At 37.4% G+C, this 17620-nt stretch overlaps 3 protein-coding genes across 4 annotated transcripts; 1 reads left to right on the forward strand and 2 right to left on the reverse strand.

Annotated features, from left to right (window-relative positions):
- Positions 1-60: 60 nt before the first annotated feature.
- Positions 61-2163, reverse strand: cybrd1 (cytochrome b reductase 1). Its single transcript, XM_073473916.1, has 4 exons — positions 1841-2163; positions 1201-1409; positions 815-969; positions 61-726 (listed from the first exon to the last, which is right to left on the reverse strand). The coding sequence occupies exons 1-4, from the start codon at positions 2031-2033 to the stop codon at positions 447-449; spliced, it is 837 nt and encodes a 278-aa protein (XP_073330017.1). The 5' UTR covers positions 2034-2163; the 3' UTR covers positions 61-446.
- A 1259-nt stretch (positions 2164-3422) lies between these two features.
- dcaf17 (ddb1 and cul4 associated factor 17) lies at positions 3423-9876 on the reverse strand. Its single transcript, XM_073474335.1, has 14 exons — positions 9287-9876; positions 9087-9193; positions 8549-8639; positions 8305-8441; positions 8108-8186; positions 7536-7625; positions 7337-7444; positions 7088-7190; positions 6829-6971; positions 5627-5736; positions 5302-5389; positions 5093-5176; positions 3880-4035; positions 3423-3790 (listed from the first exon to the last, which is right to left on the reverse strand). Exons 1-14 carry the CDS (start codon positions 9416-9418, stop codon positions 3683-3685), a joined length of 1536 nt encoding a protein of 511 aa, XP_073330436.1. The 5' UTR covers positions 9419-9876; the 3' UTR covers positions 3423-3682.
- mettl8 (methyltransferase 8, methylcytidine) lies at positions 9441-16384 on the forward strand. Of its 2 annotated transcripts, none has more exons than XM_073474336.1 (10): positions 9441-9515; positions 11069-11224; positions 11398-11489; positions 11584-11939; positions 12057-12106; positions 12910-12970; positions 14811-14950; positions 15339-15445; positions 15605-15670; positions 16110-16384. In XM_073474336.1, the coding sequence occupies exons 2-10, from the start codon at positions 11073-11075 to the stop codon at positions 16262-16264; spliced, it is 1179 nt and encodes a 392-aa protein (XP_073330437.1). In that variant the 5' UTR covers positions 9441-9515; positions 11069-11072; the 3' UTR covers positions 16265-16384. The 2 variants fall into 2 exon arrangements, with proteins under 2 accessions (XP_073330437.1, XP_073330438.1); XM_073474337.1 differs by having other exon boundaries at positions 11701-11939.
- Positions 16385-17620: the final 1236 nt, after the last annotated feature.

Here is a 17620-nt window from a genome sequence, read left to right on the forward strand (position 1 = left end):
ATATATTGCATAAATATTTCTCAGTCAATTTGTAAACATACAAGGATTGTAAGATGCAAGTTAGAAGTTGCAAATATTTATTGTAAAATATAGGTAGGTTCTGAACATATTTCAAAAACCCAGATATTACAATACAAAAAGTTAGAAAATAGAAAATCTTTCATGATTATTTCTACAGTGTATATCACTGTAAGTGTATTCCCACATGAGCTGAATCTGGTTATAAAGTAGCTCCCGATTATTTACATGCTCTTACAACAACAACTTTTAAAGAAAACAACAAGATGCCCAAAATGAAACACCTCAAAGTGCAAGAGAGAAAGTTATACATGGAAAGCTCAACAAAAAAAGATCTCTTCATTTTGACTTTCTCTGACCAGTGTAGACTGGGCGTACATACATTCAAAACTGGCAACAGCATAAGCTCCGAGTGACTTATTTTGTAATTAGTCAGCCTGGTCATCTAGTTTGTTACTCCTCCTCCTGACATCCCCACAGGCCTCAGCATCAGCTGCATCAGATAGCTGAGACATGGCTGGACCAACTTTGGTGTTGTCCTCACCTCCCCCATTGGTATGCAGAGAATGCATAATCTGGTCACTGGGGCGCTTCCAAGATGTTCGAGTGGCAATCCAGAGGATAAGAGCTCCAAAAACTACGAGGAGGACTCCGAGAACGTTCACAAAAACTGCCTCTGGGGGAGAGTCCTTGTACTTCGGGTTGCTCCTGATTGATGAAGCACAAAAAATAAAGTTATACCCACTGTAAAGCAGCATATAGTCTGAAGCCTTAGTTTCTTTTGTTTTATACTTACAGGCCAAATATGAGTTTCTCTGTGATGCCCATGAGTGCCACAGCTATGACACCGGTAAAGAGTACGAGACCACTGTAGACATGGAGGGGCATGAATGCTGCCCTCCAGGAGACCGGTGTAATTGGTATCAAGTACATGCCAACTCCAAGAACAAGCTGCTCAGTGAAGGAGAAGTGGAGGAGAAAAAAAACATCCTCTTGTCAGATGTTGTACTAATCAAGTTTTTGTTTTTAAAGAGAATCTCTGGCTTACTCTATATGTATTGTGTTTAACCAGTCCATAGCTCAATAGAAGACAGATTGATAAAGTACAGTGGACTGACCACACAACAATAAGCTAATTTACATTCAAAATGTCATCATTTGAAATGAATAGGTTTTCATTACCTGTAGGCAGTAAAGTGTAACTGCTATCAGGCCCAGCCAGCTGTGCAGACTGTACATGTTGGGGATTTTGGCAGCGTTGTGGAAGTCAAAAACTGCCACCATAGCTATAACAGCAAAAATGAAAGCTAGTAGGTTCAAGCCTGCATGGATGAACTTCATCGTTAGTTTGCTGCACTTCCAGGTCCAGGGGAGTCTGTAGACAATGATGGCTGCAAGAGATGGCACATCAGCGTCATTCAAACAGAACTTGATGTGACTGTGAGATGCATATTTTTTGTTGAATGTTATTAAATTAAATAACTTAGTCTGATGAAATCAAAAAGAATTCACACTTAATTAACATAATGTGTTAGGTTGTAGTACTCCACAAGACCTGTAAAGCCATTTGGTGTCACCAGAATGGTGAAGTTCCTTTAAAGCAGATGTTTTCATTTTTCCAGTGTATGACCTCAGCTGAGAGCCAGTTTAACTGGAAGTTTAGTTTTAGTAACACACACTCATCATTACCGCCCCCTGAGAGGAAGCTTTGTGTAACTTTGAGCGAAAATTTCCTTTGAAAGTTTACATTTCTTCCAAACTTGGCACACACCCTGTCCGCCCACCATGTTTCTCAAAAAAAGATAAGTAAAACTCAGCTCACCCATTCCCTGCAAGAAAATAAACCCGGTCACTATTAAGACCGGATGCCAGTTGAACTCGGCCAGTCCTCCATCCCAGGCTAAACCTTCCTTAAAGTGCAGGACCCATCGTAGCACGAATATTATGGAGACGACCCCGGCGGCTCCGGCGGCGCACAGAGCGACCAGGAACTGCTTGAAACTCTCCATTTCCATCAGTGTTACAGCAGGAAGACGGAGCGACTGGACCCGAGCAGCTGTTACTAGAAACACAACAACTTCAAGAGGTGGCCGGTGAGGACGCAGCGCGGTCACGTGACCCACAGCGCTGCAAATGTGTGGAGGAGGAAAGACGTTTTGTAACTCGTGTGGTTACAAAAGAGGAGCTGGGACCAGCTAGACAGAAAAACACTTTATTTTGTGCTGTGTCATCATCTGGGCGCTGTAATTTCAGCAGTGTGCTCCCCTCTCTGTAAAGTCTTTCATAGCTGGAGCTTCAGGTGTGCAGCAAACTGTTCAGTGTGCCATTCAAGTGTCCTTAAATGACACCAAGTGGTAAAGAAAGTAAGTAGGAGAGACCAGGGCTTATTGTCACACTTTCATTTAAAGGGGCACTATGTAGTTTGAAGAAGAAAACTCAGAATTTTACTCATCTTATTTATATACACCTTATTTTTTTCCTTAACTGAATAAACAAGCTGTACTCAGAGGAAAATAAGGTCCCCAGAACACTGTTTTACCACTTTTCCACTGGTCAAACCCGCTAAGATTGGGCTTTTGTGTGCAATGGGAATGTGTAAACTCGGCATTTACACCTGGGTCAATTGAGGGGTTTTTTTTACCACCAAAGGTTACATTTGGGGGTAAAACCTTTACCTATTATTATTAGTAGTTTGTTAAGTTTTACCAGATTTGCAACATACAAGCAGCAATTTGCAATGATCATTTTCTCACCTCCCTTAGACATTTTTAACTTGTCAAAACAAATACACTTGTGACCCATGCATGACGGTGCATAAGCCCTGTAGGAGTTAAGTTGCTCGGGCAAATCCCTTGTGTGTTCAAGACTGTGTAGGTGTAGTTTCATCAGATTTAATTGGCAGCATGAGCAAATAACCACGCAACCATCCTCACATTCTGACTCAAATATGACTTAATTGCCTCGCCCACTCCATAATCACTGACAAGAAGTCAGGACGAGACGTTGTGAGGACGATTGTCCAATTAGGGGCGGCAATAGCTCAGTCCATAGGGACTTGGCTTGGGGACTCAAACGTGGCCGGTTCAAGTCCCACTCAGACCAAAAAAAGTATGATGTGGACTTGTAATGGAGAATACTAGTTCACACATCCTGGGCATTGCCGAGGTGCCCTTGAGCAAGGCACCGACCCCTAACACTGCTCGTTGGGCGCCGTTGCAGATGGCTGCCCATTCACTCGTTCTCCTCTATACACTGTGTATGTAATGTGAGTGATAAAAAGAATTTCCCCTTGTGGGATTAAAACAGTATAATAAAATCAATCCTGCACAATTTTGGGAAACTTTCAATTATCTTAATATTTAGATTAGCATGATGGAAACACAGAATGAGGCAGAAATACAGAGTAACTTGGAAAAATATAACATTTTTATTTGAGAGAAACAATGTAAAAAATGTTTTCAGGTGTAAGACAGTAAAATAGCGCAGAGACTTAATTATCAAGTATAACTCACACAAAGTGAATTATGTTACAATGATCCACATGTGAAAAACAGCATTATTTGTTTTACAGTAAAGCTGTACAAAAAACAGGTTGGAAAACAAATATGTACATAATCTTTAAAAGGCAAATGCCTTCCAGGAGCTTAATTCACTTTTGCGCAGCTTATTTACCGTTAGCCCTGAGTTTGTAGACGTGGCAGCAGAAGTTGGTGCTCTTTTGTTCAATATGAACTATTGTGTCTTTGTCAAAGAACAACTCATGTCGAAAAGTCTGAAACAGCAGAAACAAGCACACATGAATCCATCCACATACAGAAACACATCAGCGTGACGTTGGTACTGTCATGTGTAGTCACTCACCTCATCCCATGGTTCGATTAGATCAACCGTCCGCAGTAACTTCCCGCTCTGGTTGTCATGCAGTCGGATGTGAGCTCTTCCTTCTCCCTCCTCACCATTAGTTACCACTACAGCCAAAAGGTCCAGCTCATCCTCATATTCCACCATACGGAAAGTCTGTACAATTAAAAAGTACCATGTATAAACAGTATAGTAATACAGTATGACACATTTTCCATTCATACTGTATGTGGATATGTTTATAGAGATTAGCATGCAGCCAACAATGATGTGGCCAGAAGAAGACAGTTCTTCAAAATGTGATAGCACTATAATATTATTGTAGAAATCAAGCTGTCATCACGAACTTTCTCTACTTTGAATAAAATGCATATTTGCAAGCAGTGGTTTGATAATGAAAGTGTCTGTGTTTGAAGCTGAACAATGATGTTTGACGCTTGCATTATGAATTACTCAACTGCAGCTGTCTGTACGTATGTATTGTCTGTATCTCAGATGGTGTACCAGTCAGCATAGGTCTGAATTTGGTCAAACTCAAAAGGAAGGATATCCGTTGAAAGTTGCTTTCATGTGTAAAAATACACCTGAGTGGCCTGAGGACTTGAAGATGATGGAGATGCTGTTCTGATGCCATTTCCACAGAGAAAATTATTCACATCTAACTGCACTGAAAGCTTTTAATAGGTCCCAGAGAAGTCACAGTGTTACAAAAACTTGGACTAATGGATTAAAATGTACCTCCGCTTATCCTTTATTCTTAGGTGCTTTTTACTTCTATCAACTTGTAAAACTTGATACATCTGGCGTATTTCTGTGATATCTCAGACATCACTTACAGATTCTGGAGGAATTATGTATTTTATCACAAAAAGCTTCATTTAAAAAAGGCTCAATGATCGAGCCATTGATTCTCAAAGAGGAAGTGAATCTGCATTTTCAGCTGCATAGCAGAGTCATTGTTGATCAATTCATTGTTGGTTTTGGTCTTTTCTAAGTGAATATAAAGAGACTTAACCTTAAAAGATATGTGAGACTACATTCTCTTCCTGGCTTCCAAAGAGTATACAGGTATATTCCATATACACTGTGTTTACCTTTATAATTTACTTGGACACTACTGTTTGGTGGTACAGCTTTTTTTTCTTTTTTAAATTTCACCGTATTCCTTTGCAGAGATACTGAATCAATCACTAAAGCGTAATCACTTTGTCACCTCTTGATCGGGGTCATCATCCAGCTGCTGAAATCTTCTCTTCACTGTGCGGCCTGATGAAGTGACAGTGACTTGTGAGGTAGGCTGCAGCAGATGGAAAGCAGAAACATTAAAGTTAATCGAGTAGACCAAGTTATTACAGTTGAACATGTGATACATACTGTACAAGAGGTGGATTCACGAACAAGGTAAATAGGCAGGATACTTACAGTGTTGTTTCGATGGGTCGCCATAAAGAAATCCTTAACTATCTTTGATGGCAAACCACTGTTCAGTTCACCGAGGATCTTCAGGACACTTGGAGAAATGAAAATCAAAACTTGCTGAACATGTCCAGTATGATAAGAAAATAAAAAGTAAACATGTATCATACTGTGTCTAACATGATATTGTTTTTACAACATTTTACTATAGGTTTTAAGAATGTCTAAGACTATACTAATTTGTATAGTATATGAGTATTTTTGCCTCTACACCACCTTTTTTTGCACTTGTCTTCATTTGGCTACAGTGAAGGTTAGCTGTTGTACTCACTTTATGATGGTAGGTCCAACATGGATGATTCTTCCTGAGTCGTCAGGGTGGAAGAAGATCCCATCACTCTCTAGAGAGCAGCAGTTCATGTTCTGTATTCCATTTGTTGCCTGATGTCATAAAAGTCAAAGTATCCCTTTAATTCATTAACCAGGACATACATTAATAATTGTAAAGCAGTACCAGTGGCACATAACTATCTGTAGTTTTTTTTGTGATGTGCAACATAAGGTTGTTAAAAGTATGGATACTTTGATACTTTTGCGATACCTGTGGAAAACAAAACTATATTCGCATTCAGTAGTATCAAAAGTAGCAAAGCTATACATAAAAACGGAACAAATTTTCCGAAACTTATCCTATGACTTTTTTTGCCATAGTATTGAAAGAGGTGTGAAGCACCTTTTTTAATATACAATAATAATTATTATATATTAGTATTGTATCAAAGTTTTAAATTCTGGTATCATGACAACCTTAGTATAACACGATTTATGCATTTAGAGTCTGCAACACTTGGCTTATTAAAAAGGGATACTCCACCCAAACCCTATTATTAGCACAGCTTTACCACTTTGGACTTACAAGGTGGTTGTATAAACTGCTGCTTCTGATGCAGCTTTGGAGCCTAAACAGCTCGAAACTACAAATGTTTTTCTCTTGATGCTGTGAGCTCATGCAGTATTTCTACCAGTATCACAGGCACACCATGTTGATCAAGGCAAACAAAACTGCATTTTCTAGCATTTTGGAAAGTGTGGTGGCTAAAATACAATTCATTATTTTTCCCCTACAACTCACTTTGTAACCTCAGTTGCTGAAAATTGTCTCTGGTAAGAAATAAAAGTGAGGAGTATCGTCAAAGAAACTAAATCTGAAATAATCTTGACAAAATACAGAGAAGCTTGTGTTGCACTGCACAGAAGTAGTTGCACCATTTTGTGGGGTTTAGAGTAGTGATTACAGGTTTGGTTCTGTCCAGCAGCTGAATACAAAGACTGTCACAAACATCTGTGGCCCTTCTTACTGTGTCACTTTCAATAGACTCTTGCTAATTTTAGTGGCAGTTAAGTCTATCACACAACAAGATTGAGCATATCTCTCTATTATAACCAAGCAGAAGCTACATTTTGTACTTAAGTGAACAAAGAATTATTGAAATGTTATGTTATAATGTATTAAAGAGGATTCATTAAACTTACTAAGGTGCTGTCCTTGACTGAACAGATGTGATGCGTCCCTTTGTCATTTTTATGCGGTGGTGTGTAGATGTAGTGCCATGGGTAGCCTCCAATCTGGATACTGTTATTAGTGCATGACACCTCGAAAAGCACTGGAGGGCAATCTGTGCAATAAGATTGCAATTTTTACATTGTAATGAAAAACATCCCTGCTAAAATAGGTCTACAACACTCTTTAACACAAATACAAAACAATTCTGGACTTTAAAACAGACTCCACCTGTGATCTGGATATTTACTGGAATACCAAACGGGACATCTCCCACTGTTTTGCCTCCAAGAAGTGAGCTCGGCTTTCCAAGTGTTAACTTCTCTGTCATGTTCTGAAAACACGGAAGATGTTCGTCAGTTACACAGAGATGTAAGAAGCAAGATTTTCAACAAATTATTTCTGATGCAGTGTTAAAAATATTGAGCTTGCTCAATACTGCACAGGGAACACTTTTAGGACAAAAAAAATCATACCTACTCTTTGGACAATGTGCTCAAAGCTGTACAGTTTCACTGACTTGTTGCTGTAAGACACCACGAGGACACCTTGAGACAGAACAACATCGGTGACACCATTTCCAAAGACCTGAAAGATTAAGATTTACATTTTAATGACATATCATCCTGCAGGCACGTTTTATATTTTTTCAATAAACTACAAAAAAAAGTCCACATACCTTTTTGTTGATCTCCAAAATGCCAACAATTTCCAAGGGGAAAACTTGAAAGATGGCCAGGTGCATCACAGTATTCTGAGTGATACCTGCCTGCAAATTAAACAAAACGAACAAACAAACAAACAAACAAACAAACAAACAAACAAAGGTAAAATTCAGTAGCTGCTTCTCCACAAGTAGTGAAGTGAAATGATTTTACTGTCCTTTATAAAAAATGATTTAAAACTGTTGGCTAGACAAAAGAAGCAATTAAAAAATGTCAACAAGCGCACCAGGAAATTGTAATTGGCATTTTGGCAAGCCTAAACTATTAATCGACTTGTCTAAAGAGGAGTCGACAGGTTATTTGACAATGGAAATCATAAGTTGCATCCTTTGACTAGTGATACCTAAATTCCTTGACTGACTCATTCATTGTCCTTAATTTATTAAATATGCCATGCAATATCAAAATTCAGGAAAATGTACATTCCACATACAGCAGGATCATAGGCTTTAAAACCCTTTATCAAGTGTCCTGTCACTATTCAACGAGGCACAAATCTTATATGAAATAAAAAGACTGTCCTTACCTGTCGAGCTAAAGATGTCTCTTTGTTTTGAACAGATTTAACATAAAACATCTCTTGAGGAACATCCCAGCCAAGATACCTACAAAAAGAACAAACAACAATGTGAGTGTGTAATGTTAAAAGGTGTTCAAACAGACTACAACTAAATGTATTTATCTCCACTCAAAGAAACAAAGAACTCAGAGTGTTGACGATACCTGAATTTATGGTTTGAAGACAGGTAAACTCTCTGCAGCTCCTCTCCCGTTTCAGCTGAGAGACGATACAGCCAGTTATTGGCTGTCAACGCCACGAGGCTGGGTTTATGATCAGAGGGGGAGGCTAATGTTTTGTCCTGTCAACAAGACACATAAAACAACAATCTGAACCTGTGTTGCTAGAATAATCTCATTGCAATTTCAGCCTTAATCCAAAAATAAAAAAAAGGTTAATTTCACTTACAAGTGGGCTCTGACACAGCAAGGCATCTTCAAATTTCTCCAATTTCGACCTCTTAGGCAATTTGTACAGAACTTGAGGCTCTGAATGAACACTGAAACCAGGATTTAATTTTGAGCTGCAGGAATTAATCTATTCGTTGTAAACTATTACATTTATCGCCAACTAGTTTGATAATGGATTCATAGATTTGAAATTCTGATTCCAGCCTTCAATGTGAATATTTTCTGGTTTCTTTACCCCTCTATGACAGTAAACTGAGTATCTTTGGGATGAGGACAAAACAAGACATTTGGGGACATCATGTTGGGCATTGGGAAACATTTAGAGTTGCAGCCCTTATTTAGTCATTCATTTTAGTACAAACCCTTTTATTGTGTTAACACTTTACATTGCAACTTTTTACACGTGAATGCCATTTAAATTTACAGTACACTGCAAACATCATGACAATATACACTAATAATTTCAGATTGCTCTAATCACACAGTGCCAATTATTGTTTGGTAAATAACATAACAAGTTAATTATTCATACTCACCAGCTGTAGCATTTCTGGTAATTTTCAAAGTAGATTTTACCATTTTCGTACATTATTGTGGATTTGGAGGTCTTGCTTTGCTTTACTTTAATGAAATCCCTGCTGTCCTACAATATAATGATGAAGACTAGTATTAATAAAACACTCATTGACACCAGTTAGCTACAGCGAATATCTAAATGCACTGTCTTTTCCATTACCTGGAGGAGGAGAGCTCTAAGGACCTTCATATTGAGTCTGATCATGGTCCCAGCATCCCTGATGCCTCTACTCCTCCGGCTCAACAGCTCGGTGGCGTTCACGGTTCCTTTCCTCTGGTACAGCGCCATCATAAGGTGACACTTGTCTCTACAAGAAGACTGTCTGGTAGCATGTCAAGCCACAACAACCGGAGCTGACCCACAAGACCGCAGCCAGAGCCACGTAAAGGTAATAACGTTACAACTTCTTACTGAGCTCCATCTTTAAGAGACCACTGAACGTCCTCTCTGGCTTGAAGCTAGTTTGCTAACACGGCAAGTCAACAGCTAGCGTAACTTAGGTTAGCGCTGTTGAGCTCGAGCACCTCGATATCTCCTTTACTTCGTTCAAAAGTGTTAGCTACCCAGCTGGTTCGTTATATGTGACGCAGCATTAGTTGAAGTGGCTAGTTGTCCATGGGTGAGAAACAAAGTGATGTCAGCTGTTAGAAGTTTTGATACGAAAAAGCCGCTTTTGAACCGGTGTGTGACATTACTTAGCTGCCGATGCTAGCTGCCCTATCGCGCTCCGTTTTTTGTAGTCCTCCAGCACTCTTCTTCTACTCAAACAATTCAGCACACGTCAGCCAGCTTTGAACGTTAGCGCCCCCCTCTCGATAGATCCTGCAAACAGCCCCTCAACATTTAATGCACTCCTCTTCATTTCACCCTCAATAGCTTTAAGGTTGCAAAATGTGTATTTTTTCCACAATATTTGACTGTATTGGCTTATTCCAGCTCTCCATTGAAGCTGTATGATGTTTACAGTGAGTGAAATATTCAAACCAAACACCAGGTTTCTTGGGCTGCACCATTACTGTCTTGTTCATAAGTTTTATTAATACAGTATCACTCTTTGCACTTTTAAAAATGTTTTTTTTCCCTTCCTTCCCTATTTTACACTAAAGTAAAATATGCTATGCTGTTGCATGGTGAGCACACTTGCCTATTGAATCCTTTGCTACTAATTTCAGTCTGCCTTTGTCATGAGATTTCTTTCATGATGTTTTGTTGATTGATTTAAGTTTCCTGGCCAACATGGTGCTACTGAGCCCATAGGCTTACAAGAGACTAACAAATAAGCAGCCTGAAATACAGACTAAGTCACTGTTTTGTTTTTCCTTCATTCCACAGACCTCAGTCTAAATGAATCACTGAAGAAATCAGACATGACAGTTCAGAGGTCTGGCTGGTCCAAGACGGTCATGTAACAGATCTGTACTGTTTCACAAATTCAGAAAGAAAACACTCCAAAAAAATACAATTCACATAACACAGAGAATACAGGATACCCTCTATGTTAATATCATATTAATCTTGCTAATTAAATAAAAACCTTGTGGTCTTCAATACATTTTTTGTGGACAACCAAAACAAATCAGGATTCTTAAACTGTACTTTTTCAAAATAGCAACTCCTGAGGTCACACACAAGATCACAATAAACAAAAAAGTTCTTAACTGAGCACACAGGGACCATTGTCTTATCTTTGAAACTATGCAATTAAATACATTATGCAATTAAATTATATAATTTTAAACTTTGTTCTGTATTTATGTCTAACTGCAAATTGTTTGTGAAAATAAAATACATGAGAAAAAGAAAACATATGTTAATGATAATATCCAGCAGCAAAATATTGTGAGTAGAGTACAACAGCTCCCAAGCTTCTTATTAGCTGTGGGTGCATTGTAAAAAGATTTTAGATGTATTCAGCTCTTCCTGTATTTTTGTTTTTTGCAGGTAAATGCATACACTGCGGAGCTCCTCTGTAGCCACATTGGCTAAAGTTGTTTGCAGATTGTCCTCAAGATTAAAGAGCACAGGAGGGAGACCTTCAGCTCCACTGGGCTCACGTTTTCTGACCAATCCTGATGACATCTTTAAGCACAACATGTGGTCAGTGATGTACTGTATTGCTTTAATCTGTCACCTTGCTGTATATTCATTTTATGGAGATAGGATTTGTATATCTGCATACTTTTAACAACACAGAGCTGAAATCTAGGGTAAAAGTTGAGAGCTTTCTGATCAACTTTCAAAAAAGTTTTTTAAAATGCTTTATATTTTAGGGATCATGTACAATGGACAGAAGAGGACAAAGAAAATGCACAGCAGAGGGTTGAAGAAAATTCCTGTACACAAATTCCTTTAAAGGAGCAAGGCAAGAATGTATTTTCGAAAAAATAAATAAGTTCAAAGTTATATTGATTGGGGTTACAAGTCAAATAAACCATATATTAAATACTTCCACACAGGTAAATTTGACACTGACGCTTGCGAATACTGGGACAAGTTTTATGGGAGGCACCAGGATAAGTTCTTCAAAGATCGCAACTGGCTGTTTTTAGAATTCCCAGAACTGCTTCCCTCAGGTGCAAAAAGTGAAGACACAAACAGGTGTCTGGATGATCAGCAGACAGTACTACCTACTGGCTCCAGCACAGACACAGAGACCAGATACCAGCAACACAGTGGCCCTGTTAAACATCACAGAAGTACAGACACTGCCGATCTTCAGGACTCCTGTCAAAAAGCGGTGCTAGAAAAAGATGACGCTGCCACACAGACTGCTACTTTCCCTGACCGGCATGCATCTTTTAGGATCTTGGAGGTTTGCAAAACTGTTCACATGTATTGATGACTTGATTGTTGGTGACTGTTATGGCAGATTTGCTTCGCCATGTTTCACTTGGAAGAAATATCAACAAAATATATTTTCTGTTCACAGGTTGGATGTGGAGTGGGTAACAGCGTATTTCCCATCATTGGTTCCATAAAGTGAGTAAACATTGTGATATTTCCATATATTCCATGTAAGTTACATGTTTTTGTGTCATTAGTGTGGATCATAAGTTGATTTTTAGTCCTGCCTGTATTAACAGAAGCAAAACACCAAATATTGTCCAATAAGATACAGTATTATTTATCATTTTATTGTTGGTAGTGCAGCACCATTACATTATTCAGCTACGTATCCCCAATCAGCACAAAACTGTTGCTCATCATGAATAATATGTTTTGACATGTATGAAGTTCTGTGGACAGGAGCAAGAATCATACCATAGCATGAAATGTGCAAACATAGCTGGTACTGCTAAATGGTAAATGCACATAAACCACACAAAGACTACTTTTGTGCCGTTTGGAAAGGTCAGTTGAAACAACTGATATGCTGAATTTGCCAAGCTGCACCAAATGTGGAACCTTCAATGGGCGTGTCATCACAAAATACTTTTTCATAGGCCTTTTTTACAGCAGACAGTCATAGTGGAAACATCACAGCTGTTACAAATAACAGTAACAATGGCTTCGTTATAATCAAGTTTCCGAGTAAGCCATGGAAGTGTGACAGTGAGCTAGCATGCACAACACCCCCTGAAACTGAAGCAGCTAAAAGGAATTTGGCCATTGTCAACTTTATTTTTTAGACCTTTCTTTTCCTACTGTGATATGTCAACATGTCTTCCTTGAAAATGAGGCCTGCATGCGTCTTTAGCCAAAGATTCCTGGTGCTTTATAACACAGTTGTTCTGTATTTCTAATGATTTAAGGGTCGTTAAATTGTCTGTTCTCTTTCACAGAGAAATGGACGCATTTTTATACTGTTGTGACTTCTCCCCATGTGCCATTCAGCTGGTCAAGGTAAGCATTTCTAATATCTATTGGTATGAACATCTATAGTATATACTGTATCAAGGGTGATACATTTACTGACTGATATATCACTTATATTTAAAAAACAAATAACGCTGTATAAATACTGTTCAAACAAGCAGTGATGTACTTCCTGTGGTGAGACAATTTGTTGAGAGTATTTACAGAACAATTAAGTGTCACAGACTGCTAAAATATTTAGACAGATTACATTAACATTTGATGAAGTAATACATTTAACTCCTTTATTTTGAAGCTGTTGTCAGTCTTTACAGCTTTCCAGAATAATGATTTAAATGATAGTTCAAACCATTGTTCCTTCAGACAAAGTACTGTAGAATAACTCAAAGCTCTGCCTTGCTGCTACAGCTGAATCAGACAATTACTGTGTGAAGATGCTGAGAAGAGAATCTTGTCATTTATAGATGATATTTTTGTTTCTAACATCATTTGAAGGCGAAGTACCTTTATTTTGGGCTCCGTATATAACATCTTATTCAAACTCATCTTCATCTCTTTGAATATCCTCTATGATATGTCTTGAAAAAATGGGATATATTTCTTTTGTTTAACCAGTTAGTTCTCAGTAGAGGAAGAGTATAAAGCCAGAATGTCGAAGGAGAGAACACAATGTGTCTTATTAGAAGTTATGGATTCCAGTCAAAACTGTTTTGATTCCTCTGCAGGCCTGAGTTAAATTTGGTCTCCAAATAGGACACAGGCATAAGAAACCACAGCATCATGTGCCCTAATAGCTTCGATGAAAAAAGAGCTCAGAGGGAATATTTTGAATCTTAATAATAAATCTTAATAAACACGAGTCTCTCACGTGGAAAGGAATTGCAAATAATATGCAACAAATGTAAATTATCCCGTGTGAAATTTGTGCCAAGCAGTTAGTCGTCTTAGCATGGAGGTCAAATTTATAACCCAAAATTAAGGGTACTACATGGACTGGTTATGAAACAAATTTAATACTGATTCCTCTATATGACCTACCTAAGACCAACAAGAATTAAAAGTTCCTTGTTGTAGCTTTAAATTGTATATTATATGTATTTTTTATTCTTTATTGAGCTACAGTTCACATTCATTATTTGAGGAAGAAGAGATGGATTTAGTGCCTTTTAAACAAAAACATTTTTTATTGCCTTTACATACAGATTTATCAATTACCTAGAGGGTGGACGATATGATCTTAAAAAATCTTGCAGTACTTTAAGGCTTCTTGATATTATGAAATCTCCTCAAAAACACTACTTAAATGCTAGGACTTGGCTACAGAATTAAATATCACAATATTTTTGATAAATTCCTTGATATTGACACAATGTATTTTTGATAAATTATCATCAGTATGGTCGATATAATGACTAACTGAGTTAAGGCAAATATTGGAACAAGTTGAACAGCCTTTAAAACCATGACACTTATGTCATATCACCGTAACAATATAACATCAATGTATTGCCCAGCCTTACCATTTCCTTAGTTGATTATTTATAATATTTAATGAAAAAGAAAATTTGTAATTGAATTCCGCTCGCATGATTGAGATCACATACTACACCAGGAAACATTTAATTTCTGTCACTCTGTTATACAATAATATATTGATTTGATGTACATTTGCATATTAATAATCATTAAAAAAAAATTATGCTGCATGTAAATTCCTTTTATGCACCCACTTACAGAAAGTATTAAATATTAGAGATGGTGCAACACAAACACTGAACAGCTCCCCAAAACTGTATCTGAGCTACCATTTTAAAAGGTCAGTTATGTGACTATAAAATAATTAGCGTACTATATTTTCTTCATTTAGGACCATCCAGACTACGATGACTCTGTGTGTCATGCCTTTGTCCATGACGTTTGTGAGGAGATGGCCTCCTTTCCCTTCCCTCCTCACAGCCTGGATGTTATTCTGGCAGTCTTTGTGCTCTCCTCCATTCATCCGGACCGGTAGGTGAAGGTCACAAGACAAAGGAGAGCCTGACATCATTTCTCACCCGCAAGACCCCCCTCCAAAACCCCCAACCAACCTCCACTTTTCCAAAGCTTTGTTTGAATGTCATTACAGAATCCAAATACACATTAAACTATATTATGTCACTTAGTACAACATATTAATTTTTATACTGTAATATTACAAAATGCACTTACAGTGGCACTTCAGCACTGTTCATGTAAGACATTTTAAGCTTATAGTTCTTTCTTTATTTAGCTGTTTGTTATTTGTTTTAAGGCCTCAATGAATATGTTCCCATATATAGCCTATATTTTGTCCATGGTTACTTGAATCTTCATTATCTGCAATCCTAACATTAATTAATTGACATTTCATTGACAGAATTCAAGGGGTTGTGAACAGACTATCTACATACCTGAAACATGGAGGGATATTCCTCTTCCGTGATTATGGGAGATATGACATGTCACAACTCAGGTTTAAAAAAGGTGAGTCTCTGAGAAGTATTGTAATAGAGTAGTAATTTGATATACTCTACCTAATTTGTTGTGTATTCTGTTTACCCTTCTGAGTGTGTGGAATGTTTTTTGACAATTTAATATATTTCAGTTTTAGTCATTTCATCTTTTTCAATCTCTCATGATCAGGTCGGTGCTTATCAGAGAATTTCTACACACGTGGAGATGGAACCTGTGTGTACTTTTTCACTAAAGGTAAGTCTGAACCATGAGATTTACATTTTTTTCCCACAGGACTGTAGGATTCGTGTCCTTTGTAGTTTTTCTGGGACTTTGGCGGTTTTTGGGACCTGGGGGAGTTTGAATTCTACATGGGTGGCTGGTTGACATGGTATATTTAAGCTTGACTATTTTTAGGCCAATAAATAATAAATAAAGTATTTTTCCCACCAGGCAGTGAGCAAAATGCATTAAAATAGCATTTAGATCTTCATGTTGGGAAAAAGAGTTTACAGACAAAATATCTGAACAGTAACCCTCTGAACCCTAACCCTAACTAAATAAATAAAATGGTAAAATCTGGTCCGGTCAAATTTATCTGAGGACGAGGAGACTCATGATCTCAGTAATAAAAAAAATATTGTGGCTACAGCCTTGTTTACTGACTGTGTTGTTATTGGATGTATTTTTACAGAAGAAGTTCATGATTTATTTTCGAATGCTGGACTGGAAGAAGTTCAGAATCTGGAGGACAGACGACTTCAAGTGAACAGAGGAAAGAAAGTTGCAATGCATCGGGTTTGGATGCAGAGCAAGTACAGGAAATTGAATCCACCCTCAGCATCCTAACACACCACCATGCACATCTTATGTTGAAGATATATAATTTTTTTATACTTTTCTACTTGTTTATTCAATCCTGAAAAACTGTTTTTTGTTTTTATTTTACTGCCAGAGGAGTATTTGTACAATAACAAAACTATATGCAATAAACTTACAAGACAAAGCTGTGGTGCTATCTGGTTTTATATACTGTAAATATAACCATAAAATGACTGTTTGTACTCTCTCAAGAGAGGTCTATGGAGAAAACACAGTGAATATAAATTAGACTTTAAAATGGCTGATGGTTAAGATTGGAATAAAATAAATGTTTCCTGATATTAGACTACATACCATATGACAGTGGGGAAAAATTACATTAATAATAATGGATAATTCAGATCCTGTATTCAGGTCCTGCATTCAAAACCATACTTAAGTATGTAAATATTATCAGATATGTAATGTTTTCCGATTACTAATACTACTACAATAATGTGTATTTTGCATTTTACTGCTGTAGTCCTTTAAGGTGTAGCTAATTTTAACTACTGTATACGCTGTTGGTTAGTTTAATCTACAGGAATGCATCATATTCTATAAAATCATTATGATTGTAGCGTTGCTGTCCTGTGAGAACCATGTATCTCTGAACAGTCAACTTTTCATTAACTCAGGAAACCAGCCCTGTTTTTTAGTTTTGTGATGATTCATTTTCCAGCTCATCCAAGGTGATTTTTAAATAGTTTATATAGCTTCAGAAGTAGGAGAATTTTCAAATTTTTTTCGGGACAAAGTTGACAAATCTCAGTTTCACCAAATTATTCTGGCCATGTCAAATAACATGTCGACGTTCTGGCCTAGTGGCCTTCACCAGAGCAAAGGGGGAAAATGGTGGTCACATTTATACTCTAGAGTTGGAAGGACATGCCAGAATAAACTGGTAAAATTGAGATTTGTCGACTTTGCCCTGAAGATTTGTGTGTGTGCTACCTTTATACCTTAAGGGTATTCAGTAGTTGGAAGGTATGACTTTGGTTTAGCACCACAAAATAAAACCCTTGGACTGCGTATCCTGTCAAAGATTAAGTTTCTCAGTTTGTCAGAACATTTTGGAAATAAATACAAGTAAGCTACCTCACGTGTACTTAATTACAGCACTTGAGTAAACTGACTTAGTGACATTACACCACTGACACATTGTTAAAATACTCATCATCAGTCAAAATTATGAGATGGCATGTTAAAATTTTGACTTGAAAGGTCAAAATTTACAGATGCTAAATTAATGGGTCAAAATTATGACTATATATTTTTGATTTAGTGTCTCATAATTTTGATTTACCAGTAAGTCATAATTCTGACATATTAGGCCAAAAATTA

This window comes from Pagrus major, chromosome 9 (genome assembly GCF_040436345.1).
Source record: "Pagrus major chromosome 9, Pma_NU_1.0".
NCBI lineage: Eukaryota > Metazoa > Chordata > Actinopteri > Spariformes > Sparidae > Pagrus > Pagrus major.